This window comes from Bos indicus, chromosome 2 (assembly GCF_029378745.1).
Source record: "Bos indicus isolate NIAB-ARS_2022 breed Sahiwal x Tharparkar chromosome 2, NIAB-ARS_B.indTharparkar_mat_pri_1.0, whole genome shotgun sequence".
Lineage (NCBI taxonomy): Eukaryota > Metazoa > Chordata > Mammalia > Artiodactyla > Bovidae > Bos > Bos indicus.
In genome coordinates this window covers 89,233,574-89,257,750 of record NC_091761.1, presented here as the reverse complement: position 1 = coordinate 89,257,750, position 24,177 = coordinate 89,233,574, and the positions used below count along the sequence as shown (strand labels likewise).

The 24,177-nt window shown below is 40.3% G+C and overlaps 2 protein-coding genes across 2 annotated transcripts in view; one reads left to right on the top strand and one right to left on the bottom strand.

Moving 5' to 3' along the window:
• LOC109569310 (aldehyde oxidase 4-like) overlaps positions 1-17,371 on the bottom strand; it is a 71,660-nt gene extending 54,289 nt beyond the window's left edge. Inside the window, exons 1-5 of the mRNA XM_019974651.2 lie at positions 17,221-17,371; positions 15,032-15,089; positions 9,425-9,521; positions 6,834-6,942; positions 3,276-3,402 (exon numbers count right to left, since the gene is read on the bottom strand). Coding sequence (XP_019830210.2) covers positions 3,276-3,402; positions 6,834-6,942; positions 9,425-9,521; positions 15,032-15,089; positions 17,221-17,274 — 445 coding nt within the window. The 5' untranslated portion in view covers positions 17,275-17,371. The remainder of the gene's footprint in view (positions 1-3,275; positions 3,403-6,833; positions 6,943-9,424; positions 9,522-15,031; positions 15,090-17,220) is intronic.
• LOC139176799 (biogenesis of lysosome-related organelles complex 1 subunit 1-like) lies at positions 15,461-17,225 on the top strand. Its single transcript, XM_070769960.1, has one exon. The coding sequence runs from the start codon at positions 16,395-16,397 to the stop codon at positions 16,767-16,769; it is 375 nt and encodes a 124-aa protein (XP_070626061.1). The 5' UTR covers positions 15,461-16,394; the 3' UTR covers positions 16,770-17,225.
• Positions 17,372-24,177: the final 6,806 nt, after the last annotated feature.

Below are 24,177 nucleotides of genomic sequence, written 5' to 3'. Positions count from 1 at the left end.
ACCAACAAAATGGTTCTTTGAAACAGAAATGCCCTTCAAAAATTAGAATATACTTGTGATTACAGTTTTATCCTGAAATATCACAGAGATCTCTATAGTTTTTTCCCTTCCTACATTGTTTCCCACCCTTGCCATAACTCATATAACATGTGACCACCGTCCCCCATAACATCTCACATGGGCCCCTTTGTTAAGCTTCTCTCATGTAGTCTCTTCTGCCTCAAAGGTCCTCTTGGGGAGAGTGTGTCCATTTATCAGGGCCACAGCCCCCCTCCTCCATGGAGTCCACTCTAACACCCCAGCCAGAGCCGTACACTCATTGTCTGGATCCTTCCCCAGGAATATCGCTGACCATGTTGGAGTAGGGTCATTTATGTGCGTACTTCATTTCCTTCATTGGCTCTTAAGCTCATGGAGAAAGCAAAGACAGTCTTAGATGTTCTTGAATCCTCCCAGTACAGCATAGTAGGTGCTCAATAAGGACATGGTATTGTTTTAATTAGTCATTTCAAAATATGGTAGAAACGGTGATGAAACCACTGTCCTTTAAAAAAAGTATATTCACAGCCATTAAAAAGAATACATTTGAATCAGTTCTAATGAGGTGGATGAAACTGGAGCCTATTATACAGAGTGAAGTAAGCCAGAAAGAAAAACACCAGTACAGTATACTAACGCATATATATGGAATTTAGAAAGATGGTAACAATAACCCTGTATACGAGACAGCAAAAGAGACACTGATGTATAGAACAGTCTTTTGGACTCTGTGGGAGAGGGAGAGGGTGGGATGATTTGGGAGAATGGCATTGAAACATGTATAATATTGTATATGAAACGAGTCACCAGTCCAGGTTCGATGTACGATACTGGATGCTTGGGGCTGGTGCACTGGGACGACCCAGAGGGATGGTACAGGAAGGGAAGAGGGAGGAGGGTTCAGGATGGGGAACACGTGTATACCTGTGGCGGATTCATGTTGCAAAACCAATACAATATTGTAAAGTTTAAAAAATAAAATAAAATATTAAAAAAAAAGTATATTCAAATTTGAAGCCAGTATAAATGATATTTATAAAGAGGTTTTAGTAATATGGGAAAATTCTTATGTTGTATAGTTAAAAATTGTATATGTACTATGCAATTGCATACATGATAGTCACAAGTATTTAAAATAAGCCTTACAAAAACTATGTACAGAAGAGACTGAAAGAGAAGCATCTTGACTGTGGTTGTCTTCTAGTAGCAGGAATATGAATGAGTTTTTCCTTATCTTTTCATTTTTTTTTTCATTTTTCATAATAGAAATACATCATTTTTATGTTAAAAATAAATTTAAGATTATTATGTTCAAATACAGTTTAAAAATTTCAGAAGCAATGTATATATGTGAACTGGGCAGCTTTAGTTAGCTAGAAGCAAAGTGTTATTTGGAAACTTGTTGCCAGTGAGTCATGTGGAAAAACTGGATAATAGGTTTACTTCTCTTTTTTTATTTGAGCAAAAATTGTTTAGAAAGAAACTACATGCACAAGGATGGATTTAGATTCCATATTTTATCTTTCCTTTTGCTTAAGAAGAAAGAATACAGGAGTTTGTGAGTTATAAATCTCTCTTTGGCATAGAAAAAAGGAGTTGAAATACCTAGAACATAGCTGTAGGGCATGAGATTGAACTATTTAAGAGGCAAAGGACAATTTCTCATTGATAAACAGTGAGAAAGCATTAAAAGCTAGATAGAGCTATATCAAAGCTTTTAGTTTTGTTTGCCACATAATCAGAAGCGCTAGTAAAAGCCCACCGAGGGAAACTAATAGCACCCATTACAGAAAATTTTCTGATTCTAAGGGAGAAAAATATGGAAATTCAAAATTTTTCTTTTCTTAGTCTTGAAGAAAAAAACAAGATTAAATGAAGTGGTCATTTGTATCAGCTGATCATTATAGAAGGTATGTGTCATGTCTAATTGCATTCCTTTTGAGTTTTTATTTGATCAGTTTTCTTCAAACATGAACATAAAGGTTATCAGTGTGCCTAGCATTTATAATTCTAGAAAGAGATCAAGTAAATGAAGTGTGAAACAAAAAATACTCTCGAAGTTATCCTTGCCTAGAATAAAGTTATCTTTATAATTTAGCCAAACTTTACAGCCATCTCCTGGTGGTTAAGTGAGTTATAGGCATAGAATCTGGGAGGAAATAATTCATGTTTATAAGGCTGTCTGTGCATATTCAAAGACACATACAAAAAGTAAGGCAAATCACAAGAACTTTACTTTTCAAAGCTCTAAATATCTCGTTAGTGTGGGTTATTTTATAAAACAAAGATAATCTATTATTCAAATTTATTCAGGTTTAGCTAAAATTATAATTGAAACCATTGGCCAAAATTCTTATAATACTTAATGAGAAACTGAAAAATGTTGAATGTAGAAGTTGATGAGAGATAAGGGAAAATATTAGTGAATATTTATATTCTAGTTATCATACAACTTAAGTTGAAATTTTACTTTGTTTTAGTCTGTATCTTTTCATCATAAAACTGAATTTTTGTGTAGGTTTGTTTACCGAAAGGGACAGAGAGTTTTCTTACAACGTTTCGAGGTTTTCTTCCACAGCTTTCTTCAAAGAACTAGTAACTGCTTACCTTGAACCTAGTATGTTAATTGAAGGAAACTACATTTGATAAAATGCTTTTTTTTGGTAGTAAATTCACTTAAATTCGATAGCTCTTTTGTCATAGGAGATTGAGTTGCTCACCAAGCTTATCTGTGATAACTAATTCCTGTTTATGGGCTTCTTGATCTTGTAATGAACCCAACCAGAACAGAAAAAGGTAAAGTTTCAGAAATCTATTCTCTTTGTAAAATTAATTTTAGTAAGTAAAGTTAATGAATGATTCTAACAGATTGATTTAAAAATAAACCAAAAAATCTCATTCTTGTACACTACCCAGATTTCCACATTTGGAAACTATTGTATTAAAAATGTTAGAAACAGCCTGTTTGAATGCTTTTGCAGAGTGACTACAGGCTCCATTAAAGGAGAAAGGTTTGTAATGAAACAGTATTGCCCCAATTCTTGGCACCAATGCTGACCAATGAAGGCGGCCCTTCCTAGAGAGGACTGAGGTCAAGATGAGGGCTAATGAGGCCTACTTGTTGACCAGGTGCCTGGAACCCCAAAGCTTCTCTCCACCAGCTGGGGCCTTCTTCCCTCCTTCCTTGGGCACCTCCCTCTAGAAGTCCTGCTTTGCTGAGGGCTGAGAAACCTCACCTCCAAGAGCTTCGGTTATCTGCTCAGGGGTGGGCTCCGGGTGGTTCCTCAGCAGCGTGTAGATGGACATCACCATTCCTGGGCTGCAGAAGCCACACTGTGTCCCATGACACTTGGCAAGTCTTTCCTGGGGAAAAATGGTACATTACTTCTACTTTAAACCTCCCATTTCCCTTCCTTGTATACCAGATAGGAGCAAAGCTTATATATTTAGCTTTCTAGAGATAACTGCAGGGTGAAAAATGTCATTCTGGAAGAATATTTCTATTTCTTGAAATCATGTTTCGCCTACCCACTCAAGAAAAGCCTATTGGCATGTATTAAGTTATTTTACTCTCTAGACTCTCTGGTTTCTTTTCCTGTGAAATAAGAATATAGTTTAAGTAATGAGTAAAATGCTTTGAAGTCATGTTCATGTGGGTTTAGGTCCTTCCTGTATTCATTAATTGTGGGTCTCTGGATGACTTATTTTACTTTATTCCTTTCTTCATCTTTTTCACTTCCTTTTAAAAAGACTTTTTTTTTTTTTTAATTGGAGTATAATTGCTTTTGGGGCTTCCTTGGTGGCTCAGTGGTAAAGAATCTGTCAATGCAGGAGATGCATTTTGATCCTTGGGTCAGGAAGATTCCCCGGAGAAGTAAATGGCAACTTGCTCCAGTATCCTTGGCTGGGAAATCCTATGGACAGAGGATCCTGGGGCGCTGCAGTCCACAGGATAGCAAAAGAGTTGGACACAGCTTAGTGACTAAACAACATTATATTGCTTTACAATGTTGTGTTATTAATAGTTTGTGCTGTGCAACAACGTGAGTCAGTATACATACATCCCCTCCGTCATATACCTCTCTCCCAACCCACCCCACATCCCATCACTCTAGGTCACCACAGAGATGCAGCTGAGCTCCCTGTCTTATACAGCAGCTTCCCACTAGTTATCTACTTTACACATTGTTGTCATTTTAGTTGCTAAATCATGTCCGACTCCTTTGTAATCCCATGGACAGAGGAGCCTGGCAGGCTCCACATGGTGGTGTATATATGTCAATAATATTCTCTCAATTCACCCTACCCTCTCCTTCCCACCCTGTGTCCACAAGTTATTCCCATCTTTTAAATTAGAATAATAATGGTATCTATGGCACAAGATAACTGAGAATAAATAAATGAGTATATACAATCATTTAACAGTCTCTGGCAAGTAAGTTTTATCTTCTTCATTTATATTCTGTAATGTTTTATGGATTAAATGACAATCTATATACATGCTTTGAAAATTGTGAAGTATAATTTAGTAGTGTTGTACCATTTACATAATTTATGCACTTTCAACTTTATGCATTTAAATACAACAAAACAATAAAAAAAAGAGAGTGCAAAATAGAAATAGAATGTGAAATGACAATTTACTTTGTCCATTCTATACAAAGACCCCATCCATGAACGAATGGGAAACATGACTCTGTGGGTCCCACTGTGTGTCTCTGTCCCATGTCTTTCTCAATGAGTTGAGGATACTTCAGTTCACTGGCCTGAATGTGATTCATATGTTTTTTAAATAAACCTTTTTCAAACAGCATGACCCTTAAGATGGAAGCCAAATACTTCATCTGTGGTTCAACTGAAAGGAAAGACATTGTTCTGGTGCTAGAGGAAAATATGGCTGTGTTGGGTTTACTGCTAGAAGGCAAGTTGTTTCAGATGTGTCATATAGACAGACACAGCACATGTGCTGGTGAATATTTAACAACTGGATCTCTGGGAAGACAGTCCTTATTTGTAGCTTCTACTATTTTTGGTAATATAAATATTTCCATGGAGGCTGAGGTTAAACTTCTGATGTGATGTCATTGAATGTGGATACACTTACAAGGTACTTCCACTGTGTAGCTACAATAGACATAAATGTCCTCAAAAGCATAGGTGATAGAAAAATGTAGTAAAATGATTGGGATACAGTAAAAGTTACTATTTATTAACGTTTTTAATATCATTTACCTACTTTTAAGTTTGTATAGTTTAGTTTTTAGTAACAGCTGTGCTTAAAGCCTGGCTCACAAAATCCCTAACATTTACCAAGCGGCTCTCAGTTCAGTTCAGTTCAGTCACTCAGTCATGTCTGACTCTTTGCGACCCCATGAACCGCAGCACACCAGGCCTCCCTGTCCATCATCAACTCCCGGAGATTACCCAAACTTACATCCATTGAGTCGGTGATGCCATCCAACCATCTTATCGTCTGTCGTGGGCGTCTCCTCCTGCCCTTAATCTTTCCCAGAAGTAATCCAAGTCTATGCCCCAACCAGTAACACTGAAGAAGCTGAAGTTGAACGGTTCTATGAAGACCTACAAGACCTTTTAGAACTAACACCCCAAAAAGTTGTCCTTTTCATTATAGGGGACTGGAATGCAAAAGTAGGAAGTCAAGAAACACCTGGAGTAACAGGCAAATTTGGCCTTGGAGTACAGAATGAAGCAGGGCAAAGACTAATAGAGTTTTGCCAAGAGAACACACTGGTCATAGCAAACACCCTCTTCCAACAACACAAGAGAAGCGGCTCTCACATGCCAGTAAAAGCCTGTTTGGGACACTCCTGAACTATCAAGTATTGTCAGAATTTGGGAGGAAGAAATCTGATAAGCTGCAGCATTAGGTTGTTTCCATAACTGTTAAGATGGTGAGCCAAGTGTGCAGTAAGAGCTTAATAAGGTCAAAAAGTCATTAAGTTTACAGTTGAAAGACAAGCACTACCAAAAGTGCTCATAAATGCAACATATCAACAGAGGAAGCTCTGCGCCTCCATGTTCTAACACAACCTTCTAGGGGAAGAAATTTCCAAGGAGATTACAGCAATCCATAATTTTCTTTCTACACCCTGCTTTTAAAACTTAACCTCCGAAGAAACTCTTGTTCAATAGTACATAAAAGTAATATTGCAGTTTCTTTTAAAAAGTCCTCTGAACATTAGTATCAATAAATACTTCGTCATTTTAGTTCTGCTTTATTGTAGCATGGTGTTCAGCTTCTCATGAGACATTTGGGGAGTATTTGTATACAAGATTAGCTTCTTATTCACAGTTTAGTAATTTTGAAATGTGGTAGACAAGTAGTATCTTCTATAAACTTCTAGTTTCCTATCTCATTTTCTTCTCTTATCAGACTGGGTTGTCCTTGTTTTAGTTTAGGGCAAGGATGAGACTGAGAAGTTAAGATATATTAAAATTATGAAGATGAAATCTCGGTTTATACACAAATCTCTCTCTCTTTTTAAAAAATTTTATTTTATTTTGGGCATCTTATTTTGGGATCTTAGTTCCCCCATCAGGGATGGAACCTATGCCCCCTTCAGTGGAAGACTACAGAATCTTAACCGCTGGCCCACCATGGAAGTCCCTATACACCAATCTCTGAAAAGATCCCTAGCTATGAAGCACTAAATCCCACAAAATGAGAATTTAAAAGCACAAAAAAATCTCAAAATTGATGACCTAACTGGAGTCCATTAGATTATGGAGGGTGCCGATACCAGCGCTGGGTCCCCACCACATTGTACTCTTACCTGCACGGGGTGAATCCTGGTTTTGATGCTTCCTACACCTTCCACAGTGGTGACAGCAGCCCCATGCAGAGAGCAGATGGGCACCAGGCACGCTGTAACTGGATAATGGCTGTGATGGGATTTTGTAAAGAGAACACATTGGAATCACACGCAGAGGGTAACATAATTCAGGGAGCTATTTCTAGAAAGGGTCTTGAGACTATATTTCCCTGAGAACAGAGAACACTAGATAAAAAACCATAACTTTTTGGAAGTGTTCAAGAAAGGACTTAACATATGGCTGGAGTAGAATGGTAGAGAGAAATGGAAAAAAAGAAAAATGAGTTTTGTGTAGAACCTCCAAGAGACCCTCATTCTTTGTTTATTTTTCTCATTCAGAGAAAAAAGGCTTTTTCTCATCATAAAATGATATACTGACTCATGTAAACCATCATGGGATAATTTACCCCAGTGATTCTCAACTGTGGGAAGTTTCTAAACATACAAAAGCTCTGGTTGCATGCTAGCCTAATTATTATTATTAATTTTTGGTCATGCCACACAGTATGTGGGATCTTAGTTCCCTGGCTAGGGATCGAACCCTGGCCCCCTACATTGGAAGCACAGAGTCTTAACCACTGGACTGCCAGGGAAGTCCAAGGTTAGCCTAATTAAACCAGAATCTTTGGGATGCAATCACTCCATCACTTTTCAAAGCTCCTTAGCTGATTCCAGTGTATGGGCAAGTATGAAAGCCATGGGTTTATGCCCCTGTCTTGACCATCTCTCTCACACTAGAGTCTGTATTATTGACACAGCAGATGTGGTTTCATCAGATTCTCATCCCACTGGTTGGGAATGGGGTCCAGGCTTCATTAGTCCAGTTTAGTTTCTCGGAAGAGTGCTTGGTATACAGAGCAAAAGTGAACCCTGGGTTATTGTGCATTTTTTTTTTTTTTTTGTCCTCCAGCTGCCCTCCTCCATTAAGTTTAGTTTCTCTTAATGTTATCTCCCTCTCCCTTTTCTCTCAATTTTCCCAGGGCTCATTGCTTTCCCGTCTTAGCCTTATGCCTCATCCAGGAAATAGAAGCATATTCTCCTGTCACTGCCCAGCCCACACTTACTCATCTCTAGCTACAGTCAGCCTCACCCCCCAGTCCAAGCCTGGAGGGTGAGGACACCCCACCCCTCCTCCTCCCCTGTGCCCTGAATCCTTTCTATTCTTGTCTTCCCAAGGACTTGATTCATTATCAATTGCCCTTCTAACTTCTTCCTTTCTAGGGTCTCATTTCTCTAAATTCCCTTGAATTTAGAAGTTCAAGTGTTTTTTTGTGCTAACAATAAATCCCCAGGCCAATGTCTCTCTCCAGCCCATCTTTCTCCCCTTCTTAGTCAAGTTTCTTCAAAAGCTATCTATGCCTTCCTGGCCCTCCAGTCACTCCTGCGTATCTGTACCTCATCTTCCAGCCCCACAAGTCTGCTGACAGTGCTCTGGGAGCAATCTAATGGCTCTGAGCCATGTCCTGGTGTTTCATACTATTGCACTTCTACCACCTTGGAACTTTCTCTTCTGGATGCTCCTCCTTCATCCCTGGCTACCCCCTCTTGGTCTCCTTTGGGGGGTGTCTTTCTTTGCCCATCTCCCTGTCTCTTGTTCTGCAGTGTCCTGAGCTTGGAAGCTCTCCTGTGATTCCCGCTACATTCTAAACGACTATGGTTGAAAACCTGCTTTTACCACTAACTGGTCCTCATAACCTTGACAAGTTAGTTAACCCTCTTTGCCTCCATTCCCTCTTTTTTCAATATGAGTGACAGTTGAGTCTGTCTTAAAGTTGTTTTGGGGACTAAATATGATAACATGATGTAAACTATTTTGAACAGTGCCTAGCATTCAATAAACATTAGCTATTTCTATTGTCATTGTTAGTATCTATGTTGATAACTTTCAACAAATTAGTTCCAGATGAGACCTCTCCTCTGAGTAGTAGACCTGTCTATGTAGATACCTGTGGACAATTCCTCTCGCATGTCCCATAGTAATTGCTGTGCTATTCATCCAAAGCTAAACTCACCCCTTTCCTTTCTTTTGCTTCTCCTCTTCCTAATTTGTGAACAGCATAATCCAGAGACTTAAGACAAAAAACTTCGGAATCATGCTTGACAACTCTGCTACCGCATGCAATCAGTGAGCAAATTTACACTTTAGGTCAAGGTGACGTTAGCTCAGTCACACAGCATGATGGGAGGTCTCAGCCCTTCAAGGGAATAACTTTCCTAATGTATGTTGACCTAAACCTTCTCCCAGGACAATGCATCACTTCTTTGTGTGTAAACCCGTTCTTGCCTGGCCCTCAGTCAGATCTGCTCAAAAGCAAAGTAAATATCTGTACAGCAAGAGACAGAGTGGCCCTGAGAGACTGGAATCCAGGACAGATACACCCTGATGGGAAGAAAGTCCATAGGAAAGATCTGGAGCATGGTAAGTCACAGGAGAGCAGGTCCAGAGGCCATGTGAGTGCAATGGACACCTTGAGAGAGGAGAGGGGACACAGGGACAGGAAGTGGAGGTTCTGCATTCTTTTCAGAAGTGCTTGGGCCAATGCAAAGGATACTGGATCTTCTTGGTCTTTGGGTCGTATCTGGACACCATGACAGTGCAGGCACCGCAGCCTCCGCTCCCACAGCTGTATTTGGTGCCGGTGAGGTGGACTGGAAGGAAGGGGGTCAAGGAAAAGAAGGACCCAGGCTGCTATGCTTTCTATACTTTTCTTCCTCAGATACTGATAACAAGTGAGTCATTTTCTGGAGAAAAGATTCCTTGCTTAAGAGAGCTGTTCCACTTTTTGCACATAAGTGAGCTAATTGATGACAGGTGAGAAGATATCCCTACACACCTACATCACAGGGCTTTATCTGAAATCCCCGATGCATTTGTGAATGCGGCATTTTCTTGATTTTAGAAAGACAGTATGGTAGCTCTCCAGTGGGGTGAGGGCAGCACCTTATAATCAAAAGCTCATGCTTCTAAAGTGAGTTCTCTGGATATTCACACTGAGTGGGACACGTGAAGACTACAAAGAGCCTCATGCCAGTTAGATGATAGTCTTCATCCACATGAATAGGGAAAAGCCTGTTGAATTCAGAGTTGGGGACAATGGATTCTACACTCATATTGTTGCTGTGGAGGTGCTGGGAGGTGGTGCATATGTAAAACTTAGAAACCCCCACCAGGAAGTTTAACTTTTCCTGGTTCAGCAATGTAATGCTTTTATTTTCTTATAGGATTACAAGATTAGAGAATATGAATTGATAACTTGGTTCCTGAACCAGTAATATCAACAAACTCTTTCGTACCTCTTCCCTGTAAGATACTGGCATGTTTCCACAAAGAAAGAACAAATAACGTATGTGATCCTTTTGCTTCAGGTGCTATTAGAGTCTACTAGAATTTGCTTGGGACCTTTCCAGGTGAGGTTTAAGAAAGATTTCATGGGTGCATATTATCATTGGCTTGGGTGGAGGCTGAGAATAATTTCATCTTAGAAATTTCTGCCCATGAAGAGGTAATAACAGGTCAGGACACCGCAGAGTAGGAAGCTGAGATTCTCTGCAGAGGTTCAGAGTGGGTGGCACCCCACTTCCTCTGTTCCCTCGTCTGAGCCCACTCAGGCAAGTCAAGCTTGCTTTCTTCAGGCAGAGTCTCATGGGTGATGCCTTAGAGTGTTCCATTGACCTGAATGGAAAAGTCAGAGAAACCCCTTCTCTTTGCCTTTGGTGACCTGATATTTTCAAGCAAAGGAATCCAGGAGCCGTCTGACTCAAAGAAGAGTCAAATTTTGACTGTTCACTCTGTCAGACCTTAAAGCAGCTCTCTGCTTCTTGTGTTAACATTGCCTTGAGTGAAAAGTGAAAGGTTGATTCAACCAGCTGCTTTGCCCTCTGGTTACCACACAAGTAGTTTGATGCCTCCTTCCTCCAGTCCCGCCAGAAGTGCCTGATTCAGGCAGTTTCTTCCATGTTCTGTTGACTCATCCTAAAGCTCTTTGCTAGGTAGGGTGACCAGACAAAATATAGGACACCCAGTTAAATCTGAATTTCAGATAAAAAATGAATTATATTTTAGTGTAAGTATGTCCCATGCATTCAAATTCAAATTTACCTGGGCATACTATATTTCTATATGCTAAAGCTGACAACCCCACATAAGTCAAATACAAACAATAATATATCAGAAGTTTATTTTTTGGTCCTTTAAGAAAAGAGCTTTCTCAGGGCACCAAGATACACAACACTATGGGCATATACAGAAGTTACCCTGAGACTAAATGCTCACGGCCAGCGTGTGCAGTTGACCCTGGAATTTCCACTGACCTCTGGTCATTCATCAGTGAGTGATTGTGTCTTGCATGCCAAACTTGACTCTTTGCCTCAAGGATCTCACTCCTCATTCATCTCTTGCTATACCTTCCCCCAAAGCTGTACATCCATTGGAATAAACTGCTTTGGGTTCCTCTAAAGCAATATATTCTCTTGCCTCTGCACCACCCCATCCCCCCCACACCACCACCAAGTATACCCTTTTCCCCAAGAATTCCCCTTTCCCAGCAACTCCTACACAGCCCTTCTCTCTCCCTTCCTTCTTCAAGCCTGGTGGGAGTGCCCTGTCCATGTTCCCATAACACGGCACTCATCACACCCGCTATCTCTCTCTTCATTCTCTAGACTGAGGGTGGAGGCTGTGTCTTCTAGCTTACTTCTGCACACGTGGTGCTTGGTAAAATTCATCTACTGAATGAAGAGTTGTTTCAAGAACTGCAAGAAGTGATAGGGCTGGGTATGTGAAGAGTGAGGGAAAATGAGGATAAGCGTTTCCAGTTTTATCCTAGAGCCAGGATCTCACAGTTGCATTAAAGCAACTCCCTAATGACACATCCTTGCCGGGAGCCAGCACGGGAGTTCCCACGCATGACAAGGTCATGCAGGAGAGCCCTGACGGGCAAGGCGAGTCAGGGCTCAAGGGCTCCATCCCTGGTCTGCCTGAGTGTCTACCCCAAAACCAGAATCTGTCTGTTTTACCATTTCACGACTTTCACCAACTCTTCTGACATTAACGGGGGGCTATCCCCTACCACCTTTCTCTGAAGAAAATCAATTTAGAGCTCTAGTTAATAAATCTTCTGGGCATAATAGGAGTGTTTCAATTCAAACCCCTCTGATGACTTTCTGGCTTGTCTGACAGGTTTGTTCAGATTCACAGCCTCCCAACCACGTGAGGCGCGGGAAGCTTAAGATATTCTAACAATGCAGAGCTTCTCAGAGAGTTAAAATTGTTAGAAAAGAACTAGTAGAGGATTTCTTTGTTGAGCTAATGCTTGCTGCCAAGTTTCCATATCCCTTACCTGCTGTGTCCCTGGGAGTGTATTGATTAATATAGTTGGTGTATAGAAATGTAAGTAATAGCTTTAATGTTTGTAACCTTGGACCCTTGAGTTAATTCTTTTCTTGTTATAGCCCACCACACTTTTGCCCTATAGGAATGCAACTTTATCTAATGCTTTCGGAGGGTGGCACCTGACTTTAGAATAATCACCTTTAGAGAAAAATAAGTTTTCTGAAGAAAGGGTCATAGAAGGTTAACAGGCCTCCTGGCCAGAAGATGATGTAAATCACCTAAAACTTTTGCATATGATAAGTTTGCAGAAAGAAGGCCTGGCTTCGATAAGGATCAAGGACTGCTGACCTTGCATGACTCTACCTCTTCCCCCATTATCCTCTATGCACAACTTAAGGTATAAAAACTATTTTGGAAAATAAAGTGCAGGCCTTGCTCACCGAAGCTTGGTCTCCCCATGTCGTTCTTTCTCTTTCCTTTTCCTATTCAGGCTGATTCCATGGAGCACAGGGGCTCTCTGCGTTCACTTTCCTGCCTGGGCTTCTAAGACCCACTCGAGAAGGTGCCTAAGGTGGGGCACCTTCCGCGATTCGAGAGGGCGCCTGCGGCCTACGTGAACAGAGCAAGTCCAGTGCTGGGGCCTTATTGGCTTTCTGTGTAAACCAAGGAATACCAGCTTCTTTTCTCTCCTCTATTTTCTCAACTGCAAAATTCTTTCCTTATCTCTTTCTCTATTTCTATCCTTTTCGCCAATGCCATCCTCCCAAGGGAATCCCTGGCTCCAACTGGGGCTGGACCCTGGCACATCCTCTTTAATCCATGTAGCTGTGGGACATCAACTCTTGCTGGTGCAGTATCTTGCTTTTACAGGTCAGATTGCTTAACAGCAGGCCAGGATCTGTCATGTAGAAGGAGAGGTAACATGAGGTTGCACCCCAGCAGGTCTGGGCAGCGTAGGTGAGTTGCCATTTCTTTCTCCAGGGGATCTTCCCGACCCAGGGATCAAACCCAGGTCTCCTGCACTGCAAGCAGACTCTTTACTGTGTGAGCCACCAGGGAAATGGGAGGCTGGGGATGATTCTGTCTAGGGCTCTATCAGCCTTGCTTACCTGGGAGCCCATGAATTTTCAGCTTGTTCCTAATATAGAGCTTCTTCACTTTGGGAGTCTAGAGAAAGCTTGGTAAAGTGTGGCACAGATGTAGATAGGTAAGAAAAGGGAAGTGACAGGGTATGCTGACTAACACAGATTTTAAAGCTGGGTAAATGGGAGGTGGCAAAACCAAGGAGGAAGGATTTGGCCTGTTTGGTTTTTTTGTTTTGTTTCAACTGTAATCCCAATTCCCTGAATAGTGAGTGCAATGGGGACACTGGGGGGCTATACTGGCTAGAGTAGTAGAATAATGGGGGTAGGAAACCAGGTTGAAATGTTAAATAGTGAGAGATGGAGTCAGCAGAGAAATGAGACATTAGGTACACACAGTTATTAGATAAGTCTGGCAAGGAAAGGTCAGGGAGAAAGGAAGTCATGCTTCATGTTTTTAGATGTGTGTGTTGGGAGGCCAAGAGCCAGAAGCAGAAGGAAACGAAGATTCTGGAGAGAGGATTGTCTGGCACACCACTGATTCCTCAGAGCTTAATATAGTGCCTTGTTCTTAGTAGACACTGACTAAGTATACTTATTTTTAACTTATAATTTGTCGATTTACAGGATCTCAGTTCTGTGACAAGGGATTGAACCCAAGCTATGTCAGTGAAAGCCTGGAATTCTAACCACTAGGTACTAGGAAACTCTGCCCAAAAAACCTCCAAATTATTTTGAAACAATTGTAGTTTCATAAGAAGTTGCAAAAATAGTACAGACTGCCCTATGGACCTGTTCCCTAGTTTCCCCCAATGCTGACATCCCGCAGAACTACAGTGCAACACCAAAACCGGGAAACTGACACGGGTATCATACCGAAGACAGATAACCAGAGGCTAGAGTTTCTTCAGATTTTGCCTCTTATGCATGCTCTCATACTATGTGGTATACTCAGCTCTATGCAACTGTATCTCATAGATCTGTGTAACCACTGCCACAGTCACTCTCTTGTGCTTTTACAGTTACACTCAAGCCCAAGAAATTCTTTTTGAATATTTACTGAAGGTGCAGGAGTAGTGAGATGTGAAAAAGGGTCCAGATCAGAAGTGAAGAGCTGGAGTGCATTAGTTATACAATGGAATTTTGAAATATGCTTATAAAACCTTGTTTTCTCTGATAAGGATTATTAAAAGGCATAGATGACAAGTCAATGAAATGCCCTTGTGGGAAGGTACACACATTGTCATTGTCAGTGGCATGTACCCACTGTACCCACATGTACACAGCAAGTGGCTGGACATATTTAACCTTTTGGTTGGCTTGCCGTGTTGGATTTTAATTCCCCAACCAGGGATTGAACCCATGCCCCCAGACATGGAAGTCTTAATCACTGGACCACTGGGGAAGTTCCTGGCTCGACATTTTCACATTCACACTGCTGAATATAAAATCATCATCAAGGTGACCATGGGGGCTCAAAAGTCAAAAAGTTATTTCCAACGTTAGCACACTCATGGTTCACTGGATGATCATTTTGGTTTTGCCCAGGCAAAAAATACAATGAATATAGCACATATCTGTCACTTTTAAATGCATTCTCTGAACTCCAACTAGACTGTGCAAATTGAATACAAGGTTATTTATCTAGAGCAAATACAAAAGGAAGAATGACTTCTTTTAGAAGTCTTAGCATGTTTTCTTTTTACCACCAAAGCCAGATTTATTACAGTAAAATAAAAGGATACGGATTTTCCTCAAGTAGAATAGTAGATATACTTCAGGATCAGCATTCTTCTCTATGACCTACATTGTGAAATAAGAAGGGATTTTAGGAAGATAATACCAGCATGTTATGGCAATCCTATCTGTTGTTTTGGGGGCATGTTTTGAAAGGTGCTGTCTTTGCAAGGACCAAAAACAACAAAAGAAGCCTTTTCTAACACTGGAACTAGAATTCTGGAGAAATAATGGAAGGCTGTTTCACTGTCTCTGAACTTTCTCATATATGTGACAACTGTAAGTTCTGGCTTATTTTTTCCTTAGAGTTACTCGGAAAGGATCCAGATAGGGAAACAGATTCCAAAATTGACTCAGGATAACTCAGCCACATGAAGTCATGAAATAGCTTAGCTAGAGAAGATTCTCTAAAGGAGTCATAGGAGAGTATGTTATGAGGGAGCCTCTTCTGTCCCCACCAGCTCCCCTTGCCCACTGAAACAGAGGTGCCTGGGTGAAGGAAGAGCTTAAGGGAACAGGAATCTCCCCTCTGCCTGTCACATGGCGCTCCAGGCTGCTAATCCCAATAGACTGAAGCCTGCACATGAGATAAAGTTATCTGTCCTCCCTGACTCAGGCAGATCTCTGCTGGGTACAGTCAGGCAAGATTAGAGAGGAGAATTGCAGCGGAACCCATCAGGAAGAGGTGCAACACTGAGACTAGAGACACAGGACCTTATTCCACTAAACGTATTTTTGATCACCCCAGAAAAAGTAACAAACCACATTGTTTTTCATAACTGCCTCCTATTTTCAAGTCTCCTTTTGAGCCCTCAGAAGATTCACTCAGCCACAGATGAGCTCAGTGCTCCCCATTCAGAATCTCAGCGTGCAGAGCAGGCTGAGTGAAATGTCATCGCAGAAGCAAAGCATTACACCTAGACTGCTCTAACACCTTAACTGTGTGGCTACAGAAATTATTTCCAAGGTGGAAACAAGATGAAGGTCGGGAGTGATGGCCTGCAAGCCAGGACCACTGTCCCTTCCTCCTGTGTGCCCTTACATTGAGGAGACACAGCCTGCTGACACCATTCTGTGCTATAAAGACATCGATGTTCCTGATGCAACATTCCAGGTCAATGTTTCTCAACCATTCTAATTGCCGGATCATTGCTACACTTGATTTAGTGTTGTCTTCATTCACGATACTGCTCCAAGCCCAAAGTAGCAGGCCAGGATGCTTTAGCCTCAAGGTTCATGGATCAGCCTGAAAGTATTTATTAGGGCAAAATAAGATCCTCCTTTGCTATTATTATCCCCAATGTCATATACTCCTTCTATTAAAACAGTGTTGTTGGGAGGGTGCCAGGTGTGCCCTGCCCCCAGCCCACCATGACCATGCTGTCTCACCTGCTGAAAGACCACCAGGCCAAGCAGAACGAATGCAAAAAGCTGCGGCCGAAGAGGCGAGAGGCCATCACTCCAGCCACCTGCCTGACAGAAGTTTTGGTGGATCACCTCAATGTGGGTGTGGCCCAGGCCAACAGGAGCCAGAGAAAGCTGGACAACAAGGTGAAGACCCTACAGATTCAGGCTGCCCAGTCTGCCAAGCGTACAGGTCAGTGGCTTGGGATGGTGGAGAACTTCAACCAGGTACAAATCAGGGATGTGCAGAACTGGGCTCAGAAAATCGAGCTGGACATGTGCACCATCACCACCATGCTGAAGTACATCTACAAAGGGCAGTGGCAGTCGGCCCCCTCCTAGCCCAGTTGCCCTCCCTTCCCTCACTCCTCCTACCTGCCCCGGTGGGCAGGAGGGAGGCTGATAGCCCATGAATAAAACACAAGCCTCCAAAGTAAAAAAATAAATAAAATAAAATAGTATTGCTAAACTCAAGCAGAGCTAACATCCATGTAATGGGAGGATGACATAGTTTTTAATGCCTGGGTCAGAATTCACTACCATTGTAATTTAACAAATAAAATGAGAGTTCCTTATTGATTCCAAAAGAAAAGAACAAACACTCCCAAGCTTTAATAATTTCGCACTAAAGCCTAAACTAACGACCCATGGTCAAGTTCATACTACTACATATGACTTGAAAAAGACAGAAAAGAGAGTTTAAATAAATAAGAAACAGTATTAGTGAAAGAAAATCAGCTTGGTTTTTATCTCTGACATATGAAAATTCATATTAATCATATCATAAACTTACCTTTCTTCCATTCACAAAAAAAATCAACTCATCAGAATTGGAAAGAGAAGGCATTATGCCAGAAAAAATACCTCCACCAAGATAGAGGGTTATTTTTTTCTTGGAGAGCAGATATGTTAGGGCAAAAACCTGGATGCTTATCAGCCTTGGGGAAGCCCGAGCTGCCAAAGCAGGAAGAGAAGAGGTGATTTATAGCCATCCTGGCAGACATGAAGCACCAACCAGAGCTCCCGGCCCGCCCAGCCCACAGGTGTGCCCTTCTCCTCCCTTCCCATGTCAGTCAGATCAGTGATTTTGCCAGTCCCCTTTGGAATCCAAGACTGGTTTTACTGGGGGAAGGTGTTTAACATCAGGAATGAAAAAAATAAAAGAGAGTTTTAAATAGACTATTATTGTTTTTTTAACTAACTACACCATCGATTAATTCAATGCTATTAAAACTCATGACACTTTCTTAGGTTTTTCTACAGTTAAAAGGCAAAAGGAGATTTCACTATGTACATACCTTCATAACTTCTTTATCGAGACTTCATAAAAATGTGTCCTTAACTGCATTAAGCAAACTGCAAGTATATTTTCTTAATCTTTTTTTTCGTACTCACTTTCTTCTCTGAATTTGAGGGTTAAGACATCGAACTACTTAAAACCAGAAACATGTACAGAAGCTTACTATGGGCTGGAGACCCTTTTCAGGACTCCCTTAGTCCTACAGCAGCTTGATAAAGTGTTGTCATCTTCTCTTTAGAGATGTAGAAACCGCAGCACAGAGACATCAGGCAATTTGTCCAATGTCACACAGGCAATGATGGAAGAGTTGCTCCAGAGTCCGTGTCTTTGACCTTCTTTCTGTGCTCTAGATGGAAGGAAATGAAGCTGGAGAGGTGGCCAGTGGCCAGAGTCTGGGCCAGAGCATGGAGGGAGGCTTGGCAGGCATGATGAAGGTTTTGCTGAACTGTCTAAATATGATGGGAAGCCACTGGAAGGCTTTTAGTAGGGGTGACAGGATCTAGGTTTTTTTTTTTTTTTCTTTAATTTTTTAAATTTAAATTTATTTATTTTAATTAGAGGCTAATTACTTTACAATATTGTATGGGTTTTGCCATACATCAACATAAATCCGCCATGGGTGTACACGTGTTCCCAATCCTGAACCCCTCTCCCACCACCCTCCGCATACCATCCCTCTGGGTCATTCCAGTGCACCAGCCCCAAGCATCCTGTATCCTGCATTGAACCTGGACTGGCGATTCATTTCTTATATTATATTATACATGTTTCAATGCCATTCTCCCAAATCACCGCCCCCCGCCCCCGCCTCCCCACAGAGTCCAAAAGACTATTCTATGCCTCTGTGTCTCTTTTGCTGTCTTGCATACAGGGTTATTGTTACCATCTTCCTAAATTCCATATATATGTGTTAGTATACTGTATTGGTGTTTTTCTTTCTGGCTTAGTTCACTCTGTATAATCAGCTCCAGTTTCATCCACCTCATTAGAACTGATTCAAATGTATTCTTTTTAATGGCTGAGTAATACTCCATTGTGTATATGTACCACAGCTTTCTTATCCATTCATCTGCTGATGGACATCTAGGTTGCTTCCATGTCCTGTCTATTATAAACAGTGCTGCTGATGAACATTGGGATACACGTGTCTTTTTCAATTCTGATTTCCTCAGTGTGTATGCCCAGCAGTGGGATTGCTGGGTTATATGGCAGTTCTATTTCCAGTTTTTAAAGGAATTTCCACACTGTTCTCCATAGTGGCTGTACTAGTTTGCATTCCCACCAACAGTGTAAGAGGGTTCCCTTTTCTCCACATCCTCTCCAGCATTTATTACTTGTAGACTTTTGGATAGCAGCCATTCTGACCGGCGTGAGATGGTACCTCATAGTGGTTTTGATTTGCATTTCTCTGATAATGAGTGATGTTGAGCATCTTTTCATGTGTTTGTTAGCCATCTGTATGTCTTCTTTGGAGAAATGTCTGTTTAGTTCTTTGGCCCATTTTTTGATTGGGTTATTCATTTTTCTGGAATTGAGCTGCAGGAGTTGCTGTATATTTTTGAGATTAGTTGTTTGTCAGTTGCTTCATTTGCTATTATTTTCTCCCATTCTGAAGGCTGTCTTTTCACCTTGCTTATAGTTTCTTTTGTTGTGCAGAAGCTTTTAATTTTAATTAGGTCCCATTTGTTTATTTTTGTTTTTATTTCCAATATTCTGGGAGGTGAGTCATAGAGGATCCTACTGTGATTTATGTTGGAGAGTGTTTTGCCTATGTTCTCCTCTAGGAGTTTTATAGTTTCTGGTCTTATGTTTAGATCTTTAATCTATTTTGAGTTTATTTTTGTGTATGGTGTTAGAAAGTGGTCTAGTTTCATTCTTTTACAAGTGGTTGACCAGTTTTCCCAGCACCACTTGTTAAAGAGATTGTCTTTAATCCATTGTATATTCTTGCCTCCTTTGTCAAAGATAAGATGTCCATAGGTGCGTGGATTTATCTCTGGGCTTTCTATTTTGTTCCATTGATCGACATTTCTGTCTTTGTGCCAGTACCATACTGTCTTGATGACTGTGGCTTTGTAGTAGAGCCTGAAGTCAGGCAGGTTGATTCCTCCAGTTCCATTCTTCTTTCTCAAGATTGCTTTGGCTATTCGAGGTTTTTTTGTATTTCCATACAAATTGTGAAATTATTTATTCTAGCTCTGTGAAAAATACCGTTGGTAGCTTGATAGGGATTGCATTGAATCTATAGATTGCTTTGGGTAGTATACTCATTTTCACTATATTGATTCTTCCCATCCATGAACATGGTATGTTTCTCCATCTATTAGTGTCCTCTTTGATTTCTTTCACCAGTGTTTTATAGTTTTCTATATATAGGTCTTTAGTTTCTTTAGGTAGATATATCCCTAAGTATTTTATTCTTTTTGTTGCAATGGTAAATGGGATTGTTTCCTTAATTTCTCTTTCTGTTTTCTCATTATTAGTGTATAGGAATGCAAGGGATTTCTGTGTGTTGATTTTATATCCTGCAACTTTACTATATTCATTGATTAGCTCTAGTAATTTTCTGGTGGAGTCTTCAGGGTTTTCTATGTAGACAATCATGTCATCTGCAAATAGTGAGAGTTTTACTTCTTCTTTTCCAATTTGGATTCTTTTTATCTCTTTTTCTGCTCTGATTGCTGTGGCCAAAACTGCCAAAACTATGTTGAATAGTAGTGGTGAAAGTGGGCACCCTTGTCTTGTTCCTGACTTTAGGGGAAATGCTTTCAATTATTCACCATTGAGGATAATGTTTGCTGTGGGTTTGTCATATATAGCTTTTATTATGTTGAGGTATGTTCCTTCTATTCCTGCTTTCTGGAGAGTTTTTATCATAAATGGATGTTGGATTTTGTCAAAGGCTTTCTCTGCATCTATTGAGATAATCATATGGTTTTTATTTTTCAATTTGTTAATGTGGTGTATTACATTGATTGATTTGTGGATATTGAAGAATCCTTGCATCCCTGGGATAAAGCCCACTTGATCATGGTGTATGATCTTTTTAACGTGTTGTTAGATTCTGATTGCTAGAATTTTGTTAAGGATTTTTGCATCTATGTTCATCAGTGATATTGGCCTGTAGTTTTCTTTTTTGTGGCATGTTTGTCAAGTTTTGGTATTAGAGTGATGGTGGCCTCATAGGATAAGTTTGGAGGTTTACCTTCCTCTGCAATTTTCTGGAAGGGTTTGAGTAGTATAGGTGTTAGCTCTCTTCTCTAAATTTTTGGTAGAATTCAGTTGTGAAGGCATCTGGACCTGGGCTTTTGTTTGCTGGAAGATTTCTGATTACAGTTTCAATTTCTGTGCCTGTGATGGGTCTGTTAAGATTTTCTACTTCTTCCTGGTTCAGTTTTGGAAAGTTGTACTTTTCTAAGAATTTGTCCATTTCTTCCACCTTGTCCATTTTATTGGCATGTAATTGCTGATAGTAGTCTCTTATGATCCTTTGTATTTGTGTGTTGTCTGTTGTGATCTCTCCATTTTCATTTCTAATTTTATTGATTTGATTTTTCTCCCTTTGTTTCTTGATGAGTCTAGCTAATGGTTTGTCAATTTTATTTATCCTTTCAAAGAACCAGCTTTTGGCTCTGTTGATTTTTGCTATGGTCTCCTTTGTTTCTTTTACATTCATTTCTGCCTTAATTTTAAAGATGTCTTTCCTTCTACTAACCCTGGGGTTCTCTTTATTTTATTTTATTTTTAAACTTTACATAATTGTATTAGTTTTGCCAAATATCAAAATGAATCTGCCACAGGTATACATGTGTTCCCCATCCTGAACCCTCCTCCCTCCTCCCTCCCCATACCATCCCTCTGGGTCGTCCCAGTGCACTAGCCCCAAGCATCCAGTATCGTGCATCGAACCTGGACTGGCAACTCATTTCTTACATGATATTTTACATGTTTCAGTGTCATTCTCCCAAATCTTCCCACCCTCTCCCTCTCCCACAGAGTCCATAAGACTGTTCTATACATCAGTGTCTCTTTTGCTGTCTCGTACACCGGGTTATTGTTACCATCTTTCTAAATTCCATATATATGCATTAGTATACTGTATTTATGTTTTTCCTTCTGGCTTACTTCACTCTGTATAATAGCTCCAGTTTCATCCACCTCATTAGAACTGATTCAAATGTATTCTTTTTAATGGCTGAGTAATACTCCATTGTGTATACGTACCACAGCTTTCTTATCCATTCATCTGCTGATGGACATCTAGGTTGCTTCCATGTCCTGGCTATTATAAACAGTGCTGCGATGAACATTGGGGTACACGTGTCTCTTTCCCTTCTGGTTTCCTCAGTGTGTATGCCCAGCAGTGGGATTGCTGGATCATAAGGCAGTTCTATTTCCAGTTTTTTAAGGAATCTCCACACTGTTCTCCATAGTGGCTGTACTAGTTTGCATTCCCACCAACAGTGTAAGAGGGTTCCCTTTTCTCCACACCCTCTCCAGCATTTATTATTTGTAGACTTTTGGATCTCAGCCATTCTGACTGGTGTGAAATGGTACCTCATAGTGGTTTTGATTTGCATTTCTCTGATAATGAGTGATGTTGAGCATCTTTTCATGTGTTTGTTAGCCATCTGTATGTCTTCTTTGGAGAAATGTCTGTTTAGTTCTTTGGCCCATTTTTTGATTGGGTCGTTTATTTTTCTGGAGTTGAGCTGTAGGAGTTGCTTGTATATTTTTGAGATTAGTTGTTTGTCAGTTGCTTCATTTGCTATTATTTTCTCCCATTCTGAAGGCTGTCTTTTCACCTTGCTGATAGTTTCCTTTGATGTGCAGAAGCTTTTAAGGTTAATTAGGTCCCATTTGTTTATTTTTGATTTTATTTCCAATATTCTGGGAGGTGGGTCATAGAGCATCCTGCTGTGATGTATGTCAGAGAGTGTTTTGCCTATGTTCTCCTCTAGGAGTTTTATAGTTTCTGGTCTTACGTTTAGATCTTTAATTCATTTTGAGTTTATTTTTGTGTATGGTGTTAGAAAGTGGTCTAGTTTCATTCTTTCACAAGTGGTTGACCAGATTTCCCAGCACCACTTGTTAAAGAGATTGTCTTTAATCCATTGTATATTCTTGCCTCCTTTGTCAAAGATAAGGTGTCCATATGTGTGTGGATTTATCTCTGGGCTTTCTATTTTATTCCATTGATCTATATTTCTGTCTTTGTGCCAGTACCATACTGTCTTGATAACTGTGGCTTTGTAGTAGAGCCTGAAGTCAGGCAGGTTGATTCCTCCAGTTCCATTCTTCTTTCTCAAGATAGCTTTGGCTATTCGAGGTTTTTTGTATTTCCATACAAATTGTGAAATTCTTTGTTCTAGCTCTGTGAAGAATACTGTTGGTAGCTTGATAGGGATTGCATTGAATCTATAGATTGCTTTGGGTAGTATACTCATTTTCACTATATTGATTCTTCCCATCCACGAACATGGTATGTTTCTCCATCTATTAGTGTCCTCTTTGATTTCTTTCACCAGTGTTTTATAGTTTTCTATATATAGGTCTTTAGTTTCTTTAGGTAGATACATTCCTAAGTATTTTATTCTTTCCGTTGCAATGGTGAATGGAATTGTTTCCTTAATTTCTCTTTCTGCTTTCTCATTATTAGTGTATAGGAATGCAAGGGATTTCTGTGTGTTGATTTTATATCCTGCAACTTTACTATATTCATTGATTAGCTCTAGTAATTTTCTGGTGGAGTCTTCAGGGTTTTCTATGTAGACAATCATGTCATCTGCAAACAGTGAGAGTTTTACTTCTTATTTTCCAATTTGGATTCCTTTTATCTCTTTTTCTGCTCTGATTGCTGTGGCCAAAACTGCCAAAACTATGTTGAATAGTAGTGGTGAAAGTGGGCACCCTTGTCTTGTTCCTGTCTTTAGGGGAAATGCTTTCAATTATTCACCATTGAGGATAATGTTTGCTGTGGGTTTTTCATATATAGCTTTTATTATGTTGAGGTATGTTCCTTCTATTCCTGCTTTCTGGAGAGTTTTTATCATAAATGGATGTTGGATTTTGTCAAAGACTTTCTCTGCATCTATTGAGATAATCATATGGTTTTTATTTTTCAATTTGTTAATGTGGTGTATTACATTGATTGATTTGTGGATATTGAAGAATCCTTGCATCCCTGGGATAAAGCCCACTTGATCATGGTGTATGATCTTTTTAATGTGTTGTTAGATTCTGATTGCTAGAATTTTGTTAAGGATTTTTGCATCTATGTTCATCAGTGATATTGGCCTGTAGTTTTCTTTTTTTGTGGGATCTTGTCAGGTTTGGTATTAGGGTGATGGTGGCCTCATAGAATGAGTTTGGAAGTTTACCTTCCTCTGCAATTTTTTGGAAGAGTTTGAGCAGGATAGGTGTTAGCTCTCTTCTCTAAATTTTTGGTAG

Coding starts and splice junctions, on each gene's coding strand:
- LOC139176799 (XM_070769960.1), top strand. CDS start 16,395: ATGACCATGCTGTCTCACCTGCTGAAAGACCACCAGGCCAAGCAGAAC.